Source organism: Manacus candei, unplaced genomic scaffold (genome assembly GCF_025592945.1).
Source record: "Manacus candei isolate 608988 ecotype Guabito, Panama unplaced genomic scaffold, ASM2559294v1 h1tg000013l, whole genome shotgun sequence".
NCBI classification, from domain to species: domain Eukaryota; kingdom Metazoa; phylum Chordata; class Aves; order Passeriformes; family Pipridae; genus Manacus; species Manacus candei.
Window position 1 is genome coordinate 8,313,007 of NW_026138061.1, and position 19,120 is coordinate 8,332,126.

Genomic DNA, 19,120 nt, shown 5'->3' on the forward strand with positions numbered 1-19,120 from the left:
AACTCAATCTTAAAGCTAAATTTAAACAATGAACTCTTATATGCCAAGGACAGTTATTTGCATAAAGTTTTGTAAAAAAGAAGAGGTGAGTTTGGCATTATTTTTTATACAATAAAACAAGCCATCCAGAAAAGCAGACTCTAAAAGTGTCAAAAGGACAGAACAGAATTGAGGTTTCCCAAGTCACAGGACAGAAACACCTGTACAGGATCATCCTTCCTCACCTATGTGATACTTACCTGTGTGGCCTTTCTTAATGAAAAACTGCAACCCTCTTTGTGAGAAACAGAACAGTTGCTAATGCAAAACAAGCATTTTAGGGAGTTTTAAGACCATCGTAAGTGCAATAAACATTTTAACTATTTTGAAAAAAAAAATGAGTACTTTGTCTGACTCTATGCTCAGTTTTGCTTCAAAATGCTTTTTGTGTTACAAGAAACAGACAACTCCATTCCATTTAAAACCCAACACTGGGGATCACAGGTCAGGTCTCATGATGGGAACACACTGTTCCACAAATGTTTCAGATATTTTTGTTCACCATTTTCTTACCTCCATCTCCTTCTTCCTCTCCTTCATTTAAGACAATAATGCAGATATGTTTAGTGAGCTGACGTGTGTTGGAGAACTTCCGATTGCATTTCCTACATTCCAAGCTGCCTGGTGAGACTTCAGACAGTTCTGGGCCCTCTTCTGTTCCAGGGGGAGTTTCTTCACTTGGAACAGGGTTGTTTTCTGCCACATCTTCATCCACACAAAACTTCTTAGTAGATCCTTTAGGTCTGCCCCTTTTCCTCTTCGCTACGAGAAGCTCTAGAGAAGAAAGTTAAAGTTTAAAGAAAGCTATAATTAAATGCTACAGCTAATTAGCTAATACCCCTCTGATTTTTGAAAAACAGGTACATGAAATGAAGTTTGAGAGACTCTATCCCGAAAGCTTAAGAAAAGGTTAGCTTCACACAAATTTATTTCAAGCAGTGGTACTTGTTGGCATTTCTGGTGGTTGCAAAGCAATAATGTTTGTGCTATTGAGATCAGCAGATGTCAAAGTGCCACAGTTTTACATAAATTACACTGCAAGAGCTCTCTTAGGCTGTTGTGTAACTGTAGCAGCACATGTATTCTACAAAGTTGTTTTACTGTGTTCTGACACTTTACGAAAAGCCTGTTAATTTAAATCAGAAATTATTTGTCTTGAGATGTAATCAGACATCAGAGAAAAAGAATTCATATTTTAAAAGCAAAAGCTTATTGTCCATTTAATATATTTAACAATTACTCCCTAACATTTCCTGCGGTTCTTTATTGTTAGAACTTTCTACCCAAAAGCTGGCAAAAAAAATTGTTGGTCACAAATAAATTCCAGAGGTCATGCAAAAATGTTTCCTTAATTAAAATCAGAAGTCATCCACAACTCCTAATATAATTTTACATTTCCATATTTCTGTAGAGGAAATATTAATTAAATCAATGAGATGTAGTGCACAGAAATGCCTGACAATATAAACTGTATTTCCTGCTTAACATTTCTCTTATCACTGCTGTAGAATCACAGATTCTGACAAATTGAGATTGGCAGTGTAAAAGTCTGAAAAATCAGAAAAAAACAGAATATTAAAAAAAAAACCAAAATAAACCACAAATAATTTTCAAGTCCAGGTGCCAAAAGACCTTATTGAATTGGTTGATTTAGAGCATATGGAAAAATAAATGACCTCAAGGCACCTTAAGGGAGGATGACGTAGGAGAACAGGAGGTGGGGGCAGCATCTTATTCATAATCTCTCCAGCATTTCCCTAAGTATACCAGGCAAACAAAAGCCCACATTCAGAGACCACAGCTTTGAGTTAATCACGTAATTACTATCAAATGAAAAAGAAAGCTTTCTGTCTTCTTACAGTAATGACTGAGTACCTGTCTGCTTAAATAAATGTAATAAAAACATCAAAAACCTCATTATGAATAGAAAAAAAAGCAACCCTTTCCTCATAAGTTTTTGCAACTCTCCATCAGTGCCCTGAACTTTTGTGCTACTCCAGCAAAAGTAGTTTGTCAACTATCAGCCAAAAAGAAAGGGGTGATTTCAGTGCTCTCAAAACTTCTCTTTGCTACCATTCAGGTTATTTTGATATCCATCGATCACAGCAATCAGTATTTGGTGCCTGGAGTTGAAGAAATTAACATAAAATTAAAACAAGCCAACAAACAATAATTATCTTCGCGTCAACATGTCAAAAGGTCACACTTTGCTAATGTATCCAACATGAGGAATACAGATGTGGGTACTGCTCAGGTTACTGTAAAATAATTAAATCCCATGATTGGAAGAGTGAATGCAACCACCATATTCTCTGTGTTCCTTTCATTCTTTTACAATGCAATCATCAGATTACCCAACAAAATAAATGAAGAAAAACCAGGTCAAAGACACGGTTCTTCCTGACCGTTTTAATGTAAACTTGAGGAAAAACAGAGCAGCACTTTCGCACTGAGGTAGAAATTGAAACAAAATCTCACATGTAGGTGGAAATGTGAAAAGTACTACTTTAGAGGGCTGGTGGTAGATCCTCTGCTATGGTTTACAAAAACTGCAGTTCTTAACACTGTGACTACTAATGGTGTGGCAAATATATAAAGGATGTGCAAATTTTACAAATGTTTGTAAATGTGCCCACCAGTTGGAGAATTTACAGCAGTTCCCAAACATTTAAGTGGGTTTGGTGGCAAGTGCAAGGCAGCAACACAGGAACAGGAGGGCTCATACGGGCCACTGATACACATCACCAGAACTCCTGAGGCTTATCACAGTCCTTTCTTTTCCCTGCTCCTTGGTTTCCTCTTTCCAGGACAAAATATATCACAAGATACTTTGAGCTAGCCAGAATTAAATTTTTAATGATGCACATGACCATAAATTCCAGCTTCCTCTCTATCCAGCTTGGCCCCAGTGAGTCCTTAACACTGCTCAAAACACCACCTAGGATTAACAACACACAGTAATTTAATAGTAGCACATTGCCAGCATATAACCAAGTTAATCAAACATCACTTGCTAGAAAAAAGAATCTGCTTAACTGTTAAAAATAAAGCAGTGTATTAAATAAATAATGAAAAAAGCCTAACGCTTATTTCAAGGACGCTTAGTCAGAAATAGAAGTCTTAAATTGGTCATTAAAAAGATTTTAAAGTAAGATCCTGTTCCCTCAAGAACAAATTAGTTGTTTCTGGGGATTTTACACTCATTACAGACTCACTGACACCAAACTTTATGCTGACTGGTATTGGATGAGCAGTGGCAATATTCAGGGAAGACATTCTGTGCTGTGCTGTATAATTATGTACTCAAAGACATAAAAAAGGCACTTCAAAAAGAAAATAATGAAATAAACTATATGTCTATTTTTGTACTGTTCCTTCACAGGAATAATTCACATAAGCTTCTCCAAATCAATCTAATACAAGAACTTTGTCAGAAGTCACAAGTGCAGGTGTTCACTTAAATATCCTGAGCAAATCTTAGTAGGTCAATGCATTATGCGACATGAATCCTTCCTCAAGAGTCAGTGTAAAAAGTTTATATTTCATTCATCACAACAGTACACGGCTGTATTCAGAATCTTCTGCACAAGGTGTCATACAAACACATCTCATCCACAGCCTTATCCTGTTACTGTTCTGTCTGTGTATCACAGCACCCAGAACACCTCTTATCCCTCGAGTCTGCTCTGGTTGTGTCCTGTGTTCAAGCAAGGATGAGGTTCAGGCACATGCCATGGTTTTAAGTGACCTTAATCAGACAAACTCCTCAGAGGAAATTATGATACGCAGACAGTAACTTTCTTCAAGGTTTCATAACTGACAGAGCATGTATCCCATAATGCAGATATAGCCTAAACCAGTGATCCATCAGGGAATGGATCATTATGGAACGTTATGAACAGATGAAGCCAGGGTCATTGATGCTGTCCCCCAAATCTTCACCAATCTGACTAACTAGAAGTAAAAAAAGAGCAGAGTTTTCAGAAGCACTTTGAAGGAAATGGAGATCATCGTGCAAAGTTATGAAAGAAAGTCCTACAAAAAACTGGAGTGTGAGTGACTACAGTTCCCAGTAAATACCTGTCATTTCCCAAGCAAAGATGTCACACTCCAGTGCTGGACAAAATGTGACCTATGCACTGCTGTGTAACAGCAGCATCTGCCTGGTACCCTTGGTCCCACTTAATAACAAAATTCTAACACTGTCCTACCAAAATGTTTAGGACAAGTCAACTCTAAACAGATCATGGCTTAACAATGGGAAAGTGGCATGACTAAACAAAATTCAGCAGAGAGCACTGTCAATAAAATAACATTAGAGTAATAAACACAGATTACTTGCCTAGCACTTTACTTGTCCACAATGCTTATAAAATCACTAATTTATTACTCGGGCAGAACAAAGAGTTCCATTAGCAACTCAGCATTCACTCATCTATACCAACTGTGGAACAGCTACAGCATTTACCAATACTTGGAAGAAATACTGGGCTTTCGAAAGACAAAAAGATGTTCATCTATTAGTCACCAAGAACTAAAAGGAAATTGTAATTTCTAAGACTGTCATTCATCAATTATTTCTCCTTTCAGTGACAATACTGAATTACTATAGAGACTGGTTCACTGACAAAAAATTGTACACTATAAACTTTTTAGCTGCTGCAGATTCCATAACAGGAGGGAAAAATTAATGCCTTGAAAGAAGAACTCTTCCCAATTCCTATATTCAACTGTAGAAAACCCTATTTTTCTTAAAGAGAACACAGAAAATAATTGAATGGGACTTTAGACCCCTCTTCTCCTATCAATCTGTGTGATGGGGAAGGAGAAGTGCTGAAGTATGCCTAGAATACAATTTGAAATCCATGTGAAAGTAATTTACCTTGACATGTAGCCCAACCTTGAGTTGGGCTACATAATCTGAAAAAGGTGGCACCATATGAGTATATCAGATGAATAAAAGTATTCATCAAGAATAATCAGAAAGGTAACTTATGAATGTGTAACAACATATGAATGTTATATTTTACATATAGATTTGCAAAGTTATTTTCTTAAAACCTATATGTGTCTAATTTCTGTTGCTTCAGATCATAATGGCAATTACAAACTATTCTCATAAATATCCAATGCATGCTGAAGACATACAATATAGAAAGTCAGATAGTCCTGATACAAATGCAAAGAGAAGTTTACAGGAGAGTCTTTTTACTAAAAGGAATAAGAAAATGTTACAAAGCACCACCAGTCTCACTGTGCTCAAAAACACTATTTAGTGAAGGGATAACAGGAAACAAAGATGTAAAAATCGAAGATGCCTTCTGCATGCTAGAGGAACTCATTCTATGCAATTCAAATAAAATTAGAATTGCATTTTGAAACCTGATTTGAAATTTATTCGTCATCTCCCAAGGCACTGGTAATTTTGGGCATTGCATGAAATAATAATCTGGCATGAATCTTCCTCACCAACCATATGAGGACATAGCAGCTGTAACGGAATACTGTATGATCGTTATTAGAAATATCTTCTTACGTTGATGAAGTTAATATAATTACTGAATTACTGCTGGTAAATAAGTGAACAAAAATCACATGCACATGTTAATGTTAAAAAAATTCTTTAAAGTATGATATTAGAGTGTTTTTGACTCATAAGCACACAGCTTTTTAAACCCAGAAATCATGACTAGAAAATCCTAGTACTTGTGTTAAATAAGAGGTTTGTCTACAATATAAATCCATTACTCAGTAAGGGTATAAAAGAAGATATAATTATAAAGTTTGAATTATTTTTAATCCATTGCTAATATTCCAAGGGATGGCAATTATAATCAGTTAAAAATGGAATGCAATGAATGTAACTTCTGACACCGCAGAGTAAAATTGTTCTGTATAAGTAATTCAACCTCTGACTACCAGACTGCTGTATTTAACACTGTCAATATCAAAACACAGTTATAAATTATTAATTGTGCCACTTCCTTGTTGAAATAGAACTATTAATATTACCCAAATCACAACAAACAAGTCAGACAACTCAAGAAGCACACCTAAGCCTCAAGACACACTCTCGTCCATGGTGCCCTGGTTGCTTTCCACTGGTGTTACACAATCTTCCACTGCTATTACACAGCTCAAATTAAAGCTGTTACGCAGCTCAAATTAAAGCTGTAGGAAGCAGACTTTGCTGTACTTGACATTTAAAACTGACAATGAACCAATGTCATCATCCCCTCTGACATGTTGAGTTTATCCACATCTGTCATACGATCCATTCTGTGCTGAATGAAATTCAGGGTGGCAATTGTAGAGTGATTATTATAAAATCAAACTATGTAAATCATTCTATACACAACAGAATCATCACACCACAGGTTTTATTAAAAAAGCAAGTAACATTCCTCTCAATTTATGAATGTACCTTCTCCATCTTTGCCTGTGTTTGTGGGCACTGTTAGAGGCTGGAGAGGAATAATGATGTCATCCACATTGGTTCCTTCTTCTGTGTGCTTCTCGGAGACATGAGACAATAGTTCGGACTGATTTGGCGAAAATAAGTTACAAAGCTTACACATGAAGATGGAATTGATCCCTGAAAAAACAAGTTTAAAAATAAGTAATTAATATTTTCAAATTTAAATTATTTGTGTTACCAGTAGTTATCGAGGTTTTGGTTACTTAATACACCTAACAGACAGTAATGAGGTGAAACAAAGAATGTTATACCATTAAATGAACACATTCATAATACATACCAGAATGAATTAATTTAAGAAATGGTTAAACTCCTACCCAGATTGTCATAGGGCTAAAAACTTCTGGCTTAAATCTTAGAAATTTTCTAACAAGACCCAAAAGCAAGTAGGACAGATAAAGACCTATTTCTCCCTTCCAGCCTCAGACAACGTTACAATTTTATATATTTTCAAACACATGGTAAAATTATACAAGACATGAAGTCCTTGTCCAAGCTTGTTGTGTACCACATTAGTATAAATGCAAAATATTTTGTCCTACAAAGCAGTTCTGAAATACAGTTGGGCTCCAAATCCTAATTTATGTTCACGGACCTCACTGTTACTTTTTATTACTTGACTTTTCTACTTACCTCACACCTAAGCAAGTCTAACTCTCTAATTACTTGTGTAAGTGCTGGAAACAAAAGAAGGGAGGCAAAATTAAATACCACGAAAGATAAAACTTCTTCACTATAGTAAAAAATAATTATATTTTTATAAAAAAGTATGCTTTGATGCATCATTTTTCTCCTAGAACATTACCACGGGCACAAATCTTGAGCTACAAATGTTAAGTGTGTGGTTTCAGGGGTCATTTTCCTTAGATGTGGCTCTGCCATAATGAAAGAGTGGAGAGGAAGGTCAAAACATCTGCAGTGCTGCCAACCACAAAGTGGTTCATCATATGACAGTCACAGCCATGTCATCACATCCTTCCTCCTCAGGTCATTCACTTCAGAATTGTACAACCACTGCTTTTTTCTGCTTCTATCCAAATATGCTAGAAAAGTATTAGGCCTCATTTTGACCCATCTACATGAAGAAAAATGGGCAGGAATAGGAGGGAAATTTAAGAGGCAACAAAAATTGTGCTATTATCGGAGCAAGTATCAGCCTCAGAGGCAATATTAACGTTCAAAAATAACAAAACCATCTGGTATTTCATACACTTCGACATAGAAATTCCATGAAAAGTTCCTGTTGATTCAAATAGAAAAAAAACCAACAAACTAAAAACCTTCAAAGCAGCAGCAAACAACAAATTTCATTAAAACTCTCCTTGGACAATGCTTTAAACAGAAATTTGACACAACTTTTTAGGCAAAACTTTGGTTTTTTGGGTATTTTAAATTCACAGGTACTTGAGGCGTGATATGAAAGCAAAGCCTCAGGAATGCAAGTAACAGTAAAGAAGGATTAATATAATCTCAGCTAAAAAAAAAGCTCAAAAATTTTTGGCTGAGAAATTAAGAGGACTTTGTTCTTTCTAAAACTGCTGTTATTTGGTTTAATGGTTTGATTTTTCAACAGTCCCTGCCTTGCTCCCTTCAGTGTCCAATGAAACCTAACAATAATGAGAAGCCAGTTTTAACAACATGCTTGTTCTCTCAGGACACGCATAAAGTCCTGCCCCAAAGATTGGTGTCAATTCCTACACTCCCTACAGAAAATTAGGGCCATACACCCACTGAAACCAACCTGGAACAAGCAATACCATTTGAGGTACAACCAAATCACAGATCAGATGAATAAGTACAGAAACAAAAGTGATATTTTGTGAACTTTGGGATGAATCCAGGGGTAAGAGAACAGGGGAGCTGTATTTTGTGATCTATTTTCAAAACAATCCTAAGCAAAGATCACTACCCTATACAGCATTATTCCACTTCCCTCATGACACATTAATTATACAGTCCCCCCCTCAAGAAAAATCCTTCTTTAAAGTGTCCTGAAATTTAAGAACAGCAGAGATGTCTCTCTTTTACAGTTCCGTGCACTTGAAATATACAAAAAGCACACCTCAAAACTCCAAGGCAGACTATGCCTTCATCCTTTTCAAAACATCTCTGAAAAACAACTCCAATGCTGCTCCTATTGTTTGACACACCCTCTGTGTTACACATAGGCAGCCATGTAAATGTACAGTGTTCTTAGGAGCTCGGTGGGGTTCCTTCTCAGCCTTTCTGCTCTCTCGGGCACACAGACATCTCTATTTTGATTGCAGCATGTTTTTAATGGAAATATTCCTTTGAACTAGTTCTGCTCTAGTTAGCACCATTCTTTTATTTTCTTTTTTAAGTGAATGAAGCTTGTTTGTGATACAGTGGATGACAACTGTTTTCTTTACATGCAAATGCACATTTAAGATCCACAATAAAACCTATGAGCATTTACCTAAAGGTTTAACTGAAATGACTGAAAATTACTGAAATTCCATGATTTAGCTGCCACTTCTGTTTTGAGGTTTTATTTGTCACTTGTTTCTGCTTCCTGACCTGCTGGTTGTTTTCCCTAGAAGCTCAGGTTCACTGCTCCTTCAGCAGCTGTAATCAGTACTTGCACACCCCCTTATCTCTCACTCCTCCCAGGGAGGACTTGGAGATGGGCAGAAGGGCAAGAAGAATCCCCAAGGGTCTCCATGGTTGTTTAAAGTATCTGATTACCAAAACCATCAAAGCAAAGCTGGACTAACTCCAGAAGAGAACAGGGGGCAGAGGATGGTGTGTTAGTGAAGGTGCAGGGAGCAGATCACACAGAAGATGTCTGTGCTTTGCTCAGAGGAGAGATGGAAACCAAACTGAGCAAAGAAATTATTTTAGCAAGAATGACTGGAAAAGGAGGTCAGAGAGCAGAGGATAAACTGTGCTGATCACCAGACTAAACAAGTATGGAATAAGCAAACAATAATTGATTAACCAGTTGCTAATTAGGTGGTGTAGCAATAAAGCAATGAATTATAGTCAATTAAGTGTAAAAATCAAATAAGGAGTAAGTTAATTAACTATGCAGGGAATCAATGGCTAATTAGTGAATAATTAATTATGTAGGAAATCAACAGAGCAATTAATTAGGAAGCCATTAAGTATGCAAAGAAAGAAAGAAAGAGTAATCAAGTATGCAGGTATACAAACATCAGGAATTTCAGCCAAAACCAATTTGGGACATTCCATTCACTAAACGTGCTTTGTGGTAATTCATTATCTTCAGTTTGACCATATAAACTATGCTAAACATACACTGAAATAAATAATACCAGTAATTTTCTTCTTAAATGGAAATGTGAAAAATGAAGCTATAACATAAGTGAAGCCATTTTTTTTTTAATTCTTCCCAAAACCTCAGCATATTTCTTAATTAGTATTCTTTTTCCTTTTCACTAGTCATGTCTGCAGGGAGTTCAATAAATGGATTACTAAAAACAAATAGCAAGTTTCAGACTAGGAAGCAGATTCCCCGATTCCCAAACTCCTTTGTAAAGAATAAAACAGTATCTGTCCTGTTCTGCTTTAAAGTTGGAATGTGGAAGAGAGAAGAGAGAAGAAAGAAGGACTTATCCTAGAAAAATCACTGAAAATAACAGTATTTAAGGGAATCAGGTTATATATTACTGTCATATATATTTTTAATAATTTTATTACAAAACTTAATCCAGAATTAATTTTAACTAATTAAAACCTTTCATTTTGCATAAAATGAAGGATCAGGGTTGGGTATTGTTTTATTTTTAATACCTATTTTCACAAGAAACACAGAACAAGGAAACAAATCTGTATTTATATGCCCTACGTCATTCTAATGTATCAAAAACTTTTCTGCTCTCCTTGAAATGTAGGTAACAGTTAAAAACTTCCGTAAATGCCTTTGAAGTTCTAGAGCTGTTAAAGGAACTAGAACTCCATAGTTAAATACAAAAATAAAAATTCACTGGGTATCTGCTGGCCTTTGGAATAACAAACTTGATAGCACACATACTCATGCATCCCTAAAATACACAGCAATGAAGTTCAGAACATGAATAATCACATATTTCCTTCCACAGAGCTGAAACAAACTTTGTTGCCTCATCACCATCAAATCCTTACCTACAAGAATTTTCTGCAATTAAAAATCTTATTCATCAGACTATGACTGGGTCTTGTTAGGTTTTTTCTTTCTTTTTGCAGCTTCTGTTCAAATATCAAGTGCAATAAAAAGTGGGCACAACTCTTCCAATAAAATGGTTGGTTTCGTTACAGAACTCTTCACACACAAATGTTGAGCATGTAAGATACTAAAGTTTAAGAACAATAAGACTTTCCTTGGTAGCTTTTTTAGGTAGAAGCACTGAAATTGTGAGATAACAGTTAATATGAAAGCAGCATGTAAAAAGCCAATAATTTGTGTTTAATACAAGAAACATTATTTCTCAGTAAGGAAACGGTTTGACCTGAACATAAAAGAAGAACATAAAAGAATGGGCTCATACAATACAATGAATTAGGATATCCTATATGACTGTGAAATATATTAAAAGTAATTACTTAGACATCAGACCTTACTCTTCTCTGAATGTTAGCTATTTTTCATTTGCAATGCCATTTCAAACATACAAAATTTTCAATCACATATTAAGCTATTTTAGGTCTTCTTTCATCTGAATTTGGACTATTCTAAAGAGTAAGCACTGGATTTTAATTCACTGCATAAGACAATTATTGAGACAAAACCTGCAATACAGAACACATTCAATCAAAAAAAGGAGCCCCTGACCATGGCTGTTCTCAGTTTTAGCTGCTGACTAAAATCAGAGTAATTTAATTATCATTAGTTAAATGGCACAAACATTTTTTACTTCAACACGAAGGAAGAAAGTTACAGCAATGTTGATACAGGATGCATTCCTGCAAAAACTAGAATGTTTCTGATCAAAAAATAATACAGTTTAAAATCTATACCTTTCCTGTGAGGGTGGTGAGTCACTGGCACAAATTGCCCAGAGAAGCTGTGGCTGCCCCATCCCTGGAAGTGTTCCAAGGCCAGGCTGGATGGGATTGTGAGCAGCCTTGTCTAGTGGAAGGTGTCCCTGTCCTTGACAGTGAGGTTGGAACTAAATGATTTTTAAGGTCCCCTCCAACCTAAACCCTTCTATGATTCTACAATCTATACAATACAAATACAGTAGGACAGAGAGAAAAAAGTGCTAGTTAAGATGCTTAGGACATGAATTCACGAGAGTGCTGTTGTGAGCAGAACTAAGCTCTCACCTCTCTACATACCCAAGAGAAAATTACAAGCTGAGAAATCAAAACAGAGGAGCACAGGCTTTACCAGTGGGAAATCTAAGGGAGTATGAAAATGTTTTTAAATTAAAGAGTGACAAGCCTTTAATAAGTCTTTTAAGTAGGTGATAGGTGCAAAAGACCACAAAGATAAAAGTGCAGAAGTAAAAATCATGAAGACTGTTTTCAAATGAAGAGTGACATAGAAGTTAATAAAATGTTAACAGGAATGAGCAAAACAATTTCTTTCATTTGGTTTTGTAGCTGATTTTAAAAGACAAATCTACATACTACTGCAATAATGCAATAAGCTTAATAAGGTGTCAAAATGGGAATGCCTGGCTGCAGACAAGGATTACTGACAGACACACATTCAAACGAGCTTCTGACAATCCCTGTTGTAACGCCTGTGGGTCACTATCACCTCAAAATACTGAGGACAAAGTCGGATGTATTGTTTGTGAAGCAACACCGTCTGTTAGAAGCAGCTTAGGGTCAAACCTGATCAACAGGCGACTTTAACAAGTACCAGAATTCCTGAGGAAATTAAATGCAGAGAAAAGCACAGTGTCAGGACTACACATGAGCAACAACCTGACCAGGAGGGTAGCAATGACCGCGACACTGCAGGGGATAAAAGGTTACAAAGGCAGAAACAACCATATAATGTAGGCTTTAATTAGTCTTATGAAGAGTGGTTAAATGTCAGGCCAGGGCCAGGACGCCAAGATTAAATATTTAGACACTATTAATGACTGTTTCACTCAGCATGCAGCCAGGGAAACCACATGAGGAGACAGTTTTTGACTTTATCAGAAGTAAAACACAAGACCCCTTTCAAAGTGACACTACTTGAGAGTTACTCTGTAACCCTGATTAAAGAAGTACTCAAAAATCCTCTTAAGAGTGATAAAGAGCCAAATGTTTGTATTTCACTTCAACAATGTGAACTATAAAAAGATAAAAAGCATCTTTAACAAAACAAACCACAAAAAGGACTAAAAAGGTTCCAAGATGAGCAAAATCCTTGAAAGCAGCATGAGGGCTATTTAAAAGCATCATAATTGATGCTAATCATCAAAGAAGATTTTAGAAAGGGGAAGGAAAAACCCAGCACAACTAAACAGCAGTGAAAGAAAGCTTTAGTAGAAGTTTTGTCAAAGGAGGAAAACAAAAGAAGATTGTAAATTGCATCAAATTTAATGTAAAAACACAGTAAGGCAGGTCAATAAGGGTAATTTTATTAACTTGAAAAATAAAAAGCAGAATGCAGCAACAGTTTTAAAACATCTCAATAGTAACAGGCCTGCCCAAGAGCCTGTGCAGTAAAAAGGAATCTGTGCAACAAAAAGACCCTTCAAAGAAGGTGAGCCCATAGCAAAACAAACTTTCCAATTTGCAGTCATGTTATAAGGGTTTAGAGAGGCTTTCTCTGAAAGATATCTCTCAGTTATGTCAAACACTTTAAAGGCAGCCTCAACTGCAGTTCTCAGAAACAAAACCTTACAGTTACAAGAGACAGTCCTGTAAAACAGATGATCCTATAAAAACCAGAAAAGATTACTGTTGCAAAGGTCCATACTGGGCTTACACCTTTGGATACTGTTCCTCTGAATCGAAAAACTAATAAAATGAAACAATAAATAATAAGAAGAATCCTTAAAAGGTACAAAAATAGGAAAAATCAACAACTCAGCTTATTTCCATGCATGAGCAGTTAAAAAAATTAGAATTTTTCTGCCTGGAAAGGATGGAACTGAGGACTGGAGAAAAGGCAAAGTGTAAAATGAAGAACTACAAATCAGGTGTGTCATGAAGGAGATGACGAGTGAATGATCTCTATGAAACCACTTCCTGTCTTTTAGCTGATCTCTCCTTGCTGCTAAAACTGTAAGATGGGTACACATCCACCTGGCATTCAAAATTCTTGGAAGCTGACCAAGAAGAACTAAATTGAAAGACAGTAGTCAGGGCTCAGCAAAGCCTGTAAGATGGTTTAGGAGAGTATTCTGGACAAGTATCACTGTGTGCTTGCCCTGTTCTTACACTTCTCTATATAGACATCCATCATGAGTCACTGTCAGACACATGATATGTCAGGAATGAAACAAAACTAAGATCTAAATCATCCAGTACTGTCCTAGATTATATTTTTGTAAGTCACAACACTAAGAAGACTAAATAATGCAGACTCTAACACAGCTCAGTTATTGTAGCATTCAAATAGCAACCTTCAAATTGTGAGGCCCCAGAAGTTCTCCAGGTGGGGTCTCACCTGAGAGGAGCAGAGGGGAAGAATCCCCTCCCTCAACCTGCTGCTCACACTGATATTGAAATAAAAGCCATTTTTTTCTTTTACACACTCCATTTTCACAAATGCTTCTGAAAAAAAGTTAAATAAAGTTCTTTAAAAGAAGACAACTGCCTCCACACATTTATGTCGGCTAATATATATAAAATTCAGAACTGGATTTAAAAGGGTATTTAAATAATTAGAAAATGAAATTATTTGCAGCAGTTTAGCATAATCATTTAATCAAACATATAAACAAGGTAGCTTTTCCATCATTAAGGGAAAAAAAGTCAGAAAACAAACAAACAAACAAAAAGTTTGTAAGTAAGTAAGACCTTTTTATTTCCACGCTCTAAGATCTCCCTCATGTGGCTAAATGCACCACTGCTGAAGGCACCACTGAAATACACTAATGTACACTATCGAGCTGTGAGCTGCACTACCAGACATCAAAACCACTCAGAATCTCTCAAAGAATTAGCACAAACTACGTGATCAGCCATTGACTTCAGAATGCCCTGGATTAAATGCTCCAAACCTGACCTTTGGAAGCACATGTAATGGAAATGCATCTGAGGTCAGACACAGTTCAGCAGCTGCATTATCAAAAATATTGAACACTTGTGACAGTTCTGGGCTCAGCCACCCTCAGAAAACTCTTTGTTAAGAGAAATGTGCCCAAACAAATACGAATTTATTAGCGGCACTAGTAGTAAGAGATTTATTTCTCACTGAAAGTTGGATCACAATACAAAGCAGTCCTGGAATGCTTTCACAAGAGTCCTTCAGTAACATAGCACCTGTTAACTATTCTGCTACTCAGATACAAGTTATTCTCCCAACAGTGCCATTCTCTTTGGCATAAAACCCTGTTTCACAGAATCACAGAATAGACGGGGTTGGAAGGGACCTCTGGAGACCACAGTCTAACCCCTCTGCCAAGGCAGGATCATCTGGAGCAGGTGACACAGGAACACATCCAGGTGGGTTTTGAATGTCTCCAGAAAGGGAGACTCCATGACCTCCTTGGGCAGCTGTTCCAGTGTTCTGCCACCCTCAAGGTAAAGAAGTTCTTCCTCATACTGTGGTTAAATTTTTGGAGTTTTATTCTATGGCACTTACTCCTTAATGGTGGTTTGAGTAGTAAACTACCCATAAATACTCCATAAAACAGCTAAAAATAATCCAAGATTCTAAAAATTAAAATGTCAACTTGGTGAATGACAACCAAAAGTCAAATTTGAGTCTACAGTGTAATTAACAGGCATTAACTTATTGCAGCACCACTTCACAAACTAGTACTGCAAGAGCACACAGGGATTGTGAAACACAGAAGGCACATACACAGCCCTACCAAGGCTGTCACCGCTGTGCAACTTTAGTCTCAGGTGTAACGCCTGTGAAAGCTGGGCAATAAATGGCACGAAAAGGCCTGAGATGATAATGCAGGGGAAACATCTCTAACTCGGTATCTGCTTTCTGCAGCTGAACTCTGAGGCCCTCAAGGAGCTGCCAGAGGAGCGCACGAGTGTTTTAAACCCAGATGTGAACAGAATCACAGAATAATAGAACATAAAGGGGTTGGAAGGGACCCTAAAACTCATCTGATCCCAACGCCTGCCATGGGCAAGGACACCTCACGCCAGACCGGGTTGCTCAGAGCTTCATCCAGCCTGGCCTTGAACACTTCTAGGGATGGGACATCCACAGCTTCCCTGGGCAGCCTGTTCCAGTGTCTCACCACCGCCACAGTACAGAATTTCTTCTCAATATCCAGCCCCAACTTCCCCTCTTTCACTTTGCACCCATTACTCCTTGTCCTGTCACTACGGTTCCTGACCAAGAGTCCCTCTGGCCCCCTCCAGGTACTGGAAGGCTGCTATGAGGTCTCCATGCAGCATTTCAGTCCCAACAGCAGCTCCAGCTGCTCACTCCCTGGATTCCCCAATCGCTCCTGAGCGGGAGCCTCGGGACGGGCCGCCGGGACACTGCGGTGCTCCCGGGCTGCCCCGGCCCTCCGGCGGCTTTCCGGGGTACCCTCCCCGCCCCACAGCCCCGGTGCTTCCCGGCAGCGACGTGTTTTGGGGCGGGGGGAGCGGCAGCCGCCGCAGCGGGAACTACTTGTCGTGCGGAAGGAGCGTCACCACAGACCCGCCGGAACTACTCCTTCCCCGTCCCCCCCCGCGCGGATCCGTGCGCGCTCCCCCGCCCGCCCGGCCTGGCCCCGCTCACCTGCGGCCGCCGCCTCCATCGCCGCGGGGGCACGGCGGACCGGGAGCAGACCGCGGGCCGCTCGGGAAAGAGAGTGGTGGATAAAGGGAAAACAACCAAAAAAAAGCTCCCTGCGCGCCGCGTTATGGCGAATCTGCCGCGGCCGACACGGCGGTGGCGGCGCGGGAAGGGCGAGGCGGCGCGGGAAGGGCGGGGCGGCGCATGCGCAGTGGAGGCCGCGCCGTGCCCCGAGGCACCGCCCGCGGGCCGAGGGAGCGGCCGGAGCGGGATGAGGGACAGGGGGAAACCGGGATAACCGGGACGCTCTGGGGTAATCGGGACACCCCGCCATGGGCTGATGGACACGGGGATAGTCGGGATAACTGGGACATCCCGCTATGGGCTGAGGTACACGGGGATAACCGGGATACTCGTCTGTGGGCTGAGGGACACGGGGATAACCAGGATACCTGGGAAACCCCTCCGTGGGCTGAGGGACATGGGAATAACCAGGATGCCCCTTCGTGAGCTGAGGGACAGACGGGATAACCGGGACACCCCGCCATGGAGTGAGAGACACGGGGATAACCGGGACACCCCTCTGTGATCTCCCCGTGCCCCTCTGAGGGGTGATTTTCCCCGCCCGCCCCAGGACCCTCGGCTGCACAGCTCAGGCTGACACAGCCCCGCGATGCCAAAGGCGCTTTAATTTGTCACCTATGGTAAAAAAAATAAAACAGTGTTTTCATGAACGTAGTGCTTCAGCATGAAATAATCATGGACTCATAGACTGGTTTGGGTTGGAAGGGACCTTAAAGATTGTTTAGTTCCAACCCCACTGCCATGGGCCCCGACACCTTCCACTAGACCAGGTTGTTCCAAGCCACAGTCAACCTGGCCTTCAACATTTCCAGGGATGGGGCAGCCACAGCTTCTGCGAACAACTTGTTCCAGTGCCTCACCACCTTCACAGTAAAGAATTTCTTCCTAACACCTAATCTAAACCTACTTTCTTTCAGTTTGAAGCCATTCCCACTTGTCCTGCCTCTCCAGGCTCTTGTAAATAATCTCTCTCCATCTTTCTTTTAGGCTCCCTTTAGATATTAGAAGGCCACAATTAGGGTCACCCCGAAGCCTTCTCCATTATGAACAATCCCAGTTTTCTCAGCCATTCTTTGTAGGGGAGGTGCTCCATCCCTCTAATCAACTTGCTGGCCTCCTCTGGACTTGATCCAACAGGTCCATGTCCTTCCTGTGCTGGGGACCCCAGAGCTGGATGCAGAACTGCAGGTGGGATCTCACCAAAGCAGAGCAGAGGGGCAGAATCCTCTTCCTCGACCTGCTACCTATACTGCTTTTGATGCAGCCCAGGATGTGGTTGCCTTTCTGGGCTGCAGAAATAGTGGGACAAGCTTGGAGCAAAGTACAATTTCCACCATATTAATAAGTCCGTAAACAAACACTGATGACTTGTAGCTCAGGGGAATACTGAGCCTTATGCCTAAGCTCATGACTGTTTATTATTATATATATATAATAAGTTTATTTTTCACAAGTTTCACGTTTGCGTTGGAGAGCAGTAGGCCAACGTACCAACAGTCTGCTGAATCACATAACTCTGATCCAGCTCCCATGTTAGGAATTTGTGTATTAAATTGTTTCTTCAGCTTTTTCTTAATAGGAACTTGAAAGTCACTTCCATGGCACAGCACTTGTGCCACTGGAATATGCATAAACACCCACTTCTGCCTTATGTTTTTCTGTTTCATTTTTCTGTTTAACAACTACTGATTATCAGTTTTACCACTTTCACTCTTAAATCATCAGAACTATTGCATGTATTCAATATTAATAAACTTAGCATTAAATTCCATGCCTGTTACTTTAGTTAATTTCAGTACAAATGACTGTCTAGGAACCTCATTATCCTTCCTAGAGCATTCATAGTATTATATTTTTTTCTGCCATACTACAGATGTACTTAATTAAATAAAAAGAGTAAAAACTGTGAAAACAACAATTCATCTCGGTATTAATTACAGTAATAAACCTAATAATTTCCTGTTGTAAGAGAAACAGTGCAGATGTATTTACTGAGAAACAGCTTATAAAAATATTTTTAAAATGTCACAACTTATATCTCATTGTGACAAGAAAAATACAGCCATGGGCAAAAGGCCACAAAAGTTATATATGCCTTAGTCCAACAAAACAGATTTTAATCCAGAAAACACCTGTAGGATGATTTGTATCACTAACATAGCCCCAAAACAGATTCACCACAGCCCTAGGACTGATCTCTGCCATCACTTGGGCGTTTTCTGATCCTTCCTGCTGTGTTTCACTGCAAAGTTACAGTGCAAGCTTGTTACCTTCCTCATGTGGTGGAAGCAGCCTCTCAATCACCACCCCATCTCAAAAAACAGTGGAGGGTAGTGTCTGCAACTTTCCTCTTTCTCACTTTTTCTTTTCCCTAGCTTTCTCTGCTGGATGCTGAACTAATCCCAGTGTTTAGCCTAACAGACAGCCTCACAGTTTTACCATATTCTTTGTCTTTGGAAGCGTCTTTTGGCCTGGACAGAAAAATCCAGCTTATGGATGGGCTCATTGAAGCAAATGCCCTTAGATCAGGTATAAAAGAAGACAGAGAACAAAATGCAGCCCTGGAGCCGAAGGGAAGGTAGGTGCCTGTTATTTAACTCAATGGGATCTATGGGAAGCTGCAGTCAAGGATGTAGCAGGGGTGGGAGTGCAGAGATTTCCAACAGAAACATTATGAATGGAAGCATAAGTGTTGG

General features: G+C 39.2%; 1 protein-coding gene across 7 annotated transcripts in view; it reads right to left on the reverse strand.

The window, feature by feature from the left end:
• ZFAT (zinc finger and AT-hook domain containing) overlaps positions 1-19,120 on the reverse strand; it is a 123,853-nt gene that overhangs the window by 62,605 nt on the left and 42,128 nt on the right. For 3 of the 7 annotated variants that reach the window (XM_051778566.1, XM_051778565.1, XM_051778564.1), the window contains exons 1-3: positions 16,344-16,514; positions 6,464-6,634; positions 553-813 (exon numbers count right to left, since the gene is read on the reverse strand). In XM_051778566.1, coding sequence (XP_051634526.1) covers positions 553-813; positions 6,464-6,634; positions 16,344-16,362 — 451 coding nt within the window. In that variant the 5' untranslated portion in view covers positions 16,363-16,514. Of the gene's footprint in view, positions 1-552; positions 814-6,463; positions 6,635-7,150; positions 7,195-10,642; positions 16,266-16,343; positions 16,515-19,120 lie in introns of those variants that run through there. The other 4 variants (XM_051778563.1, XM_051778562.1, XM_051778560.1 and 1 more) reach the window with 4 other exon arrangements.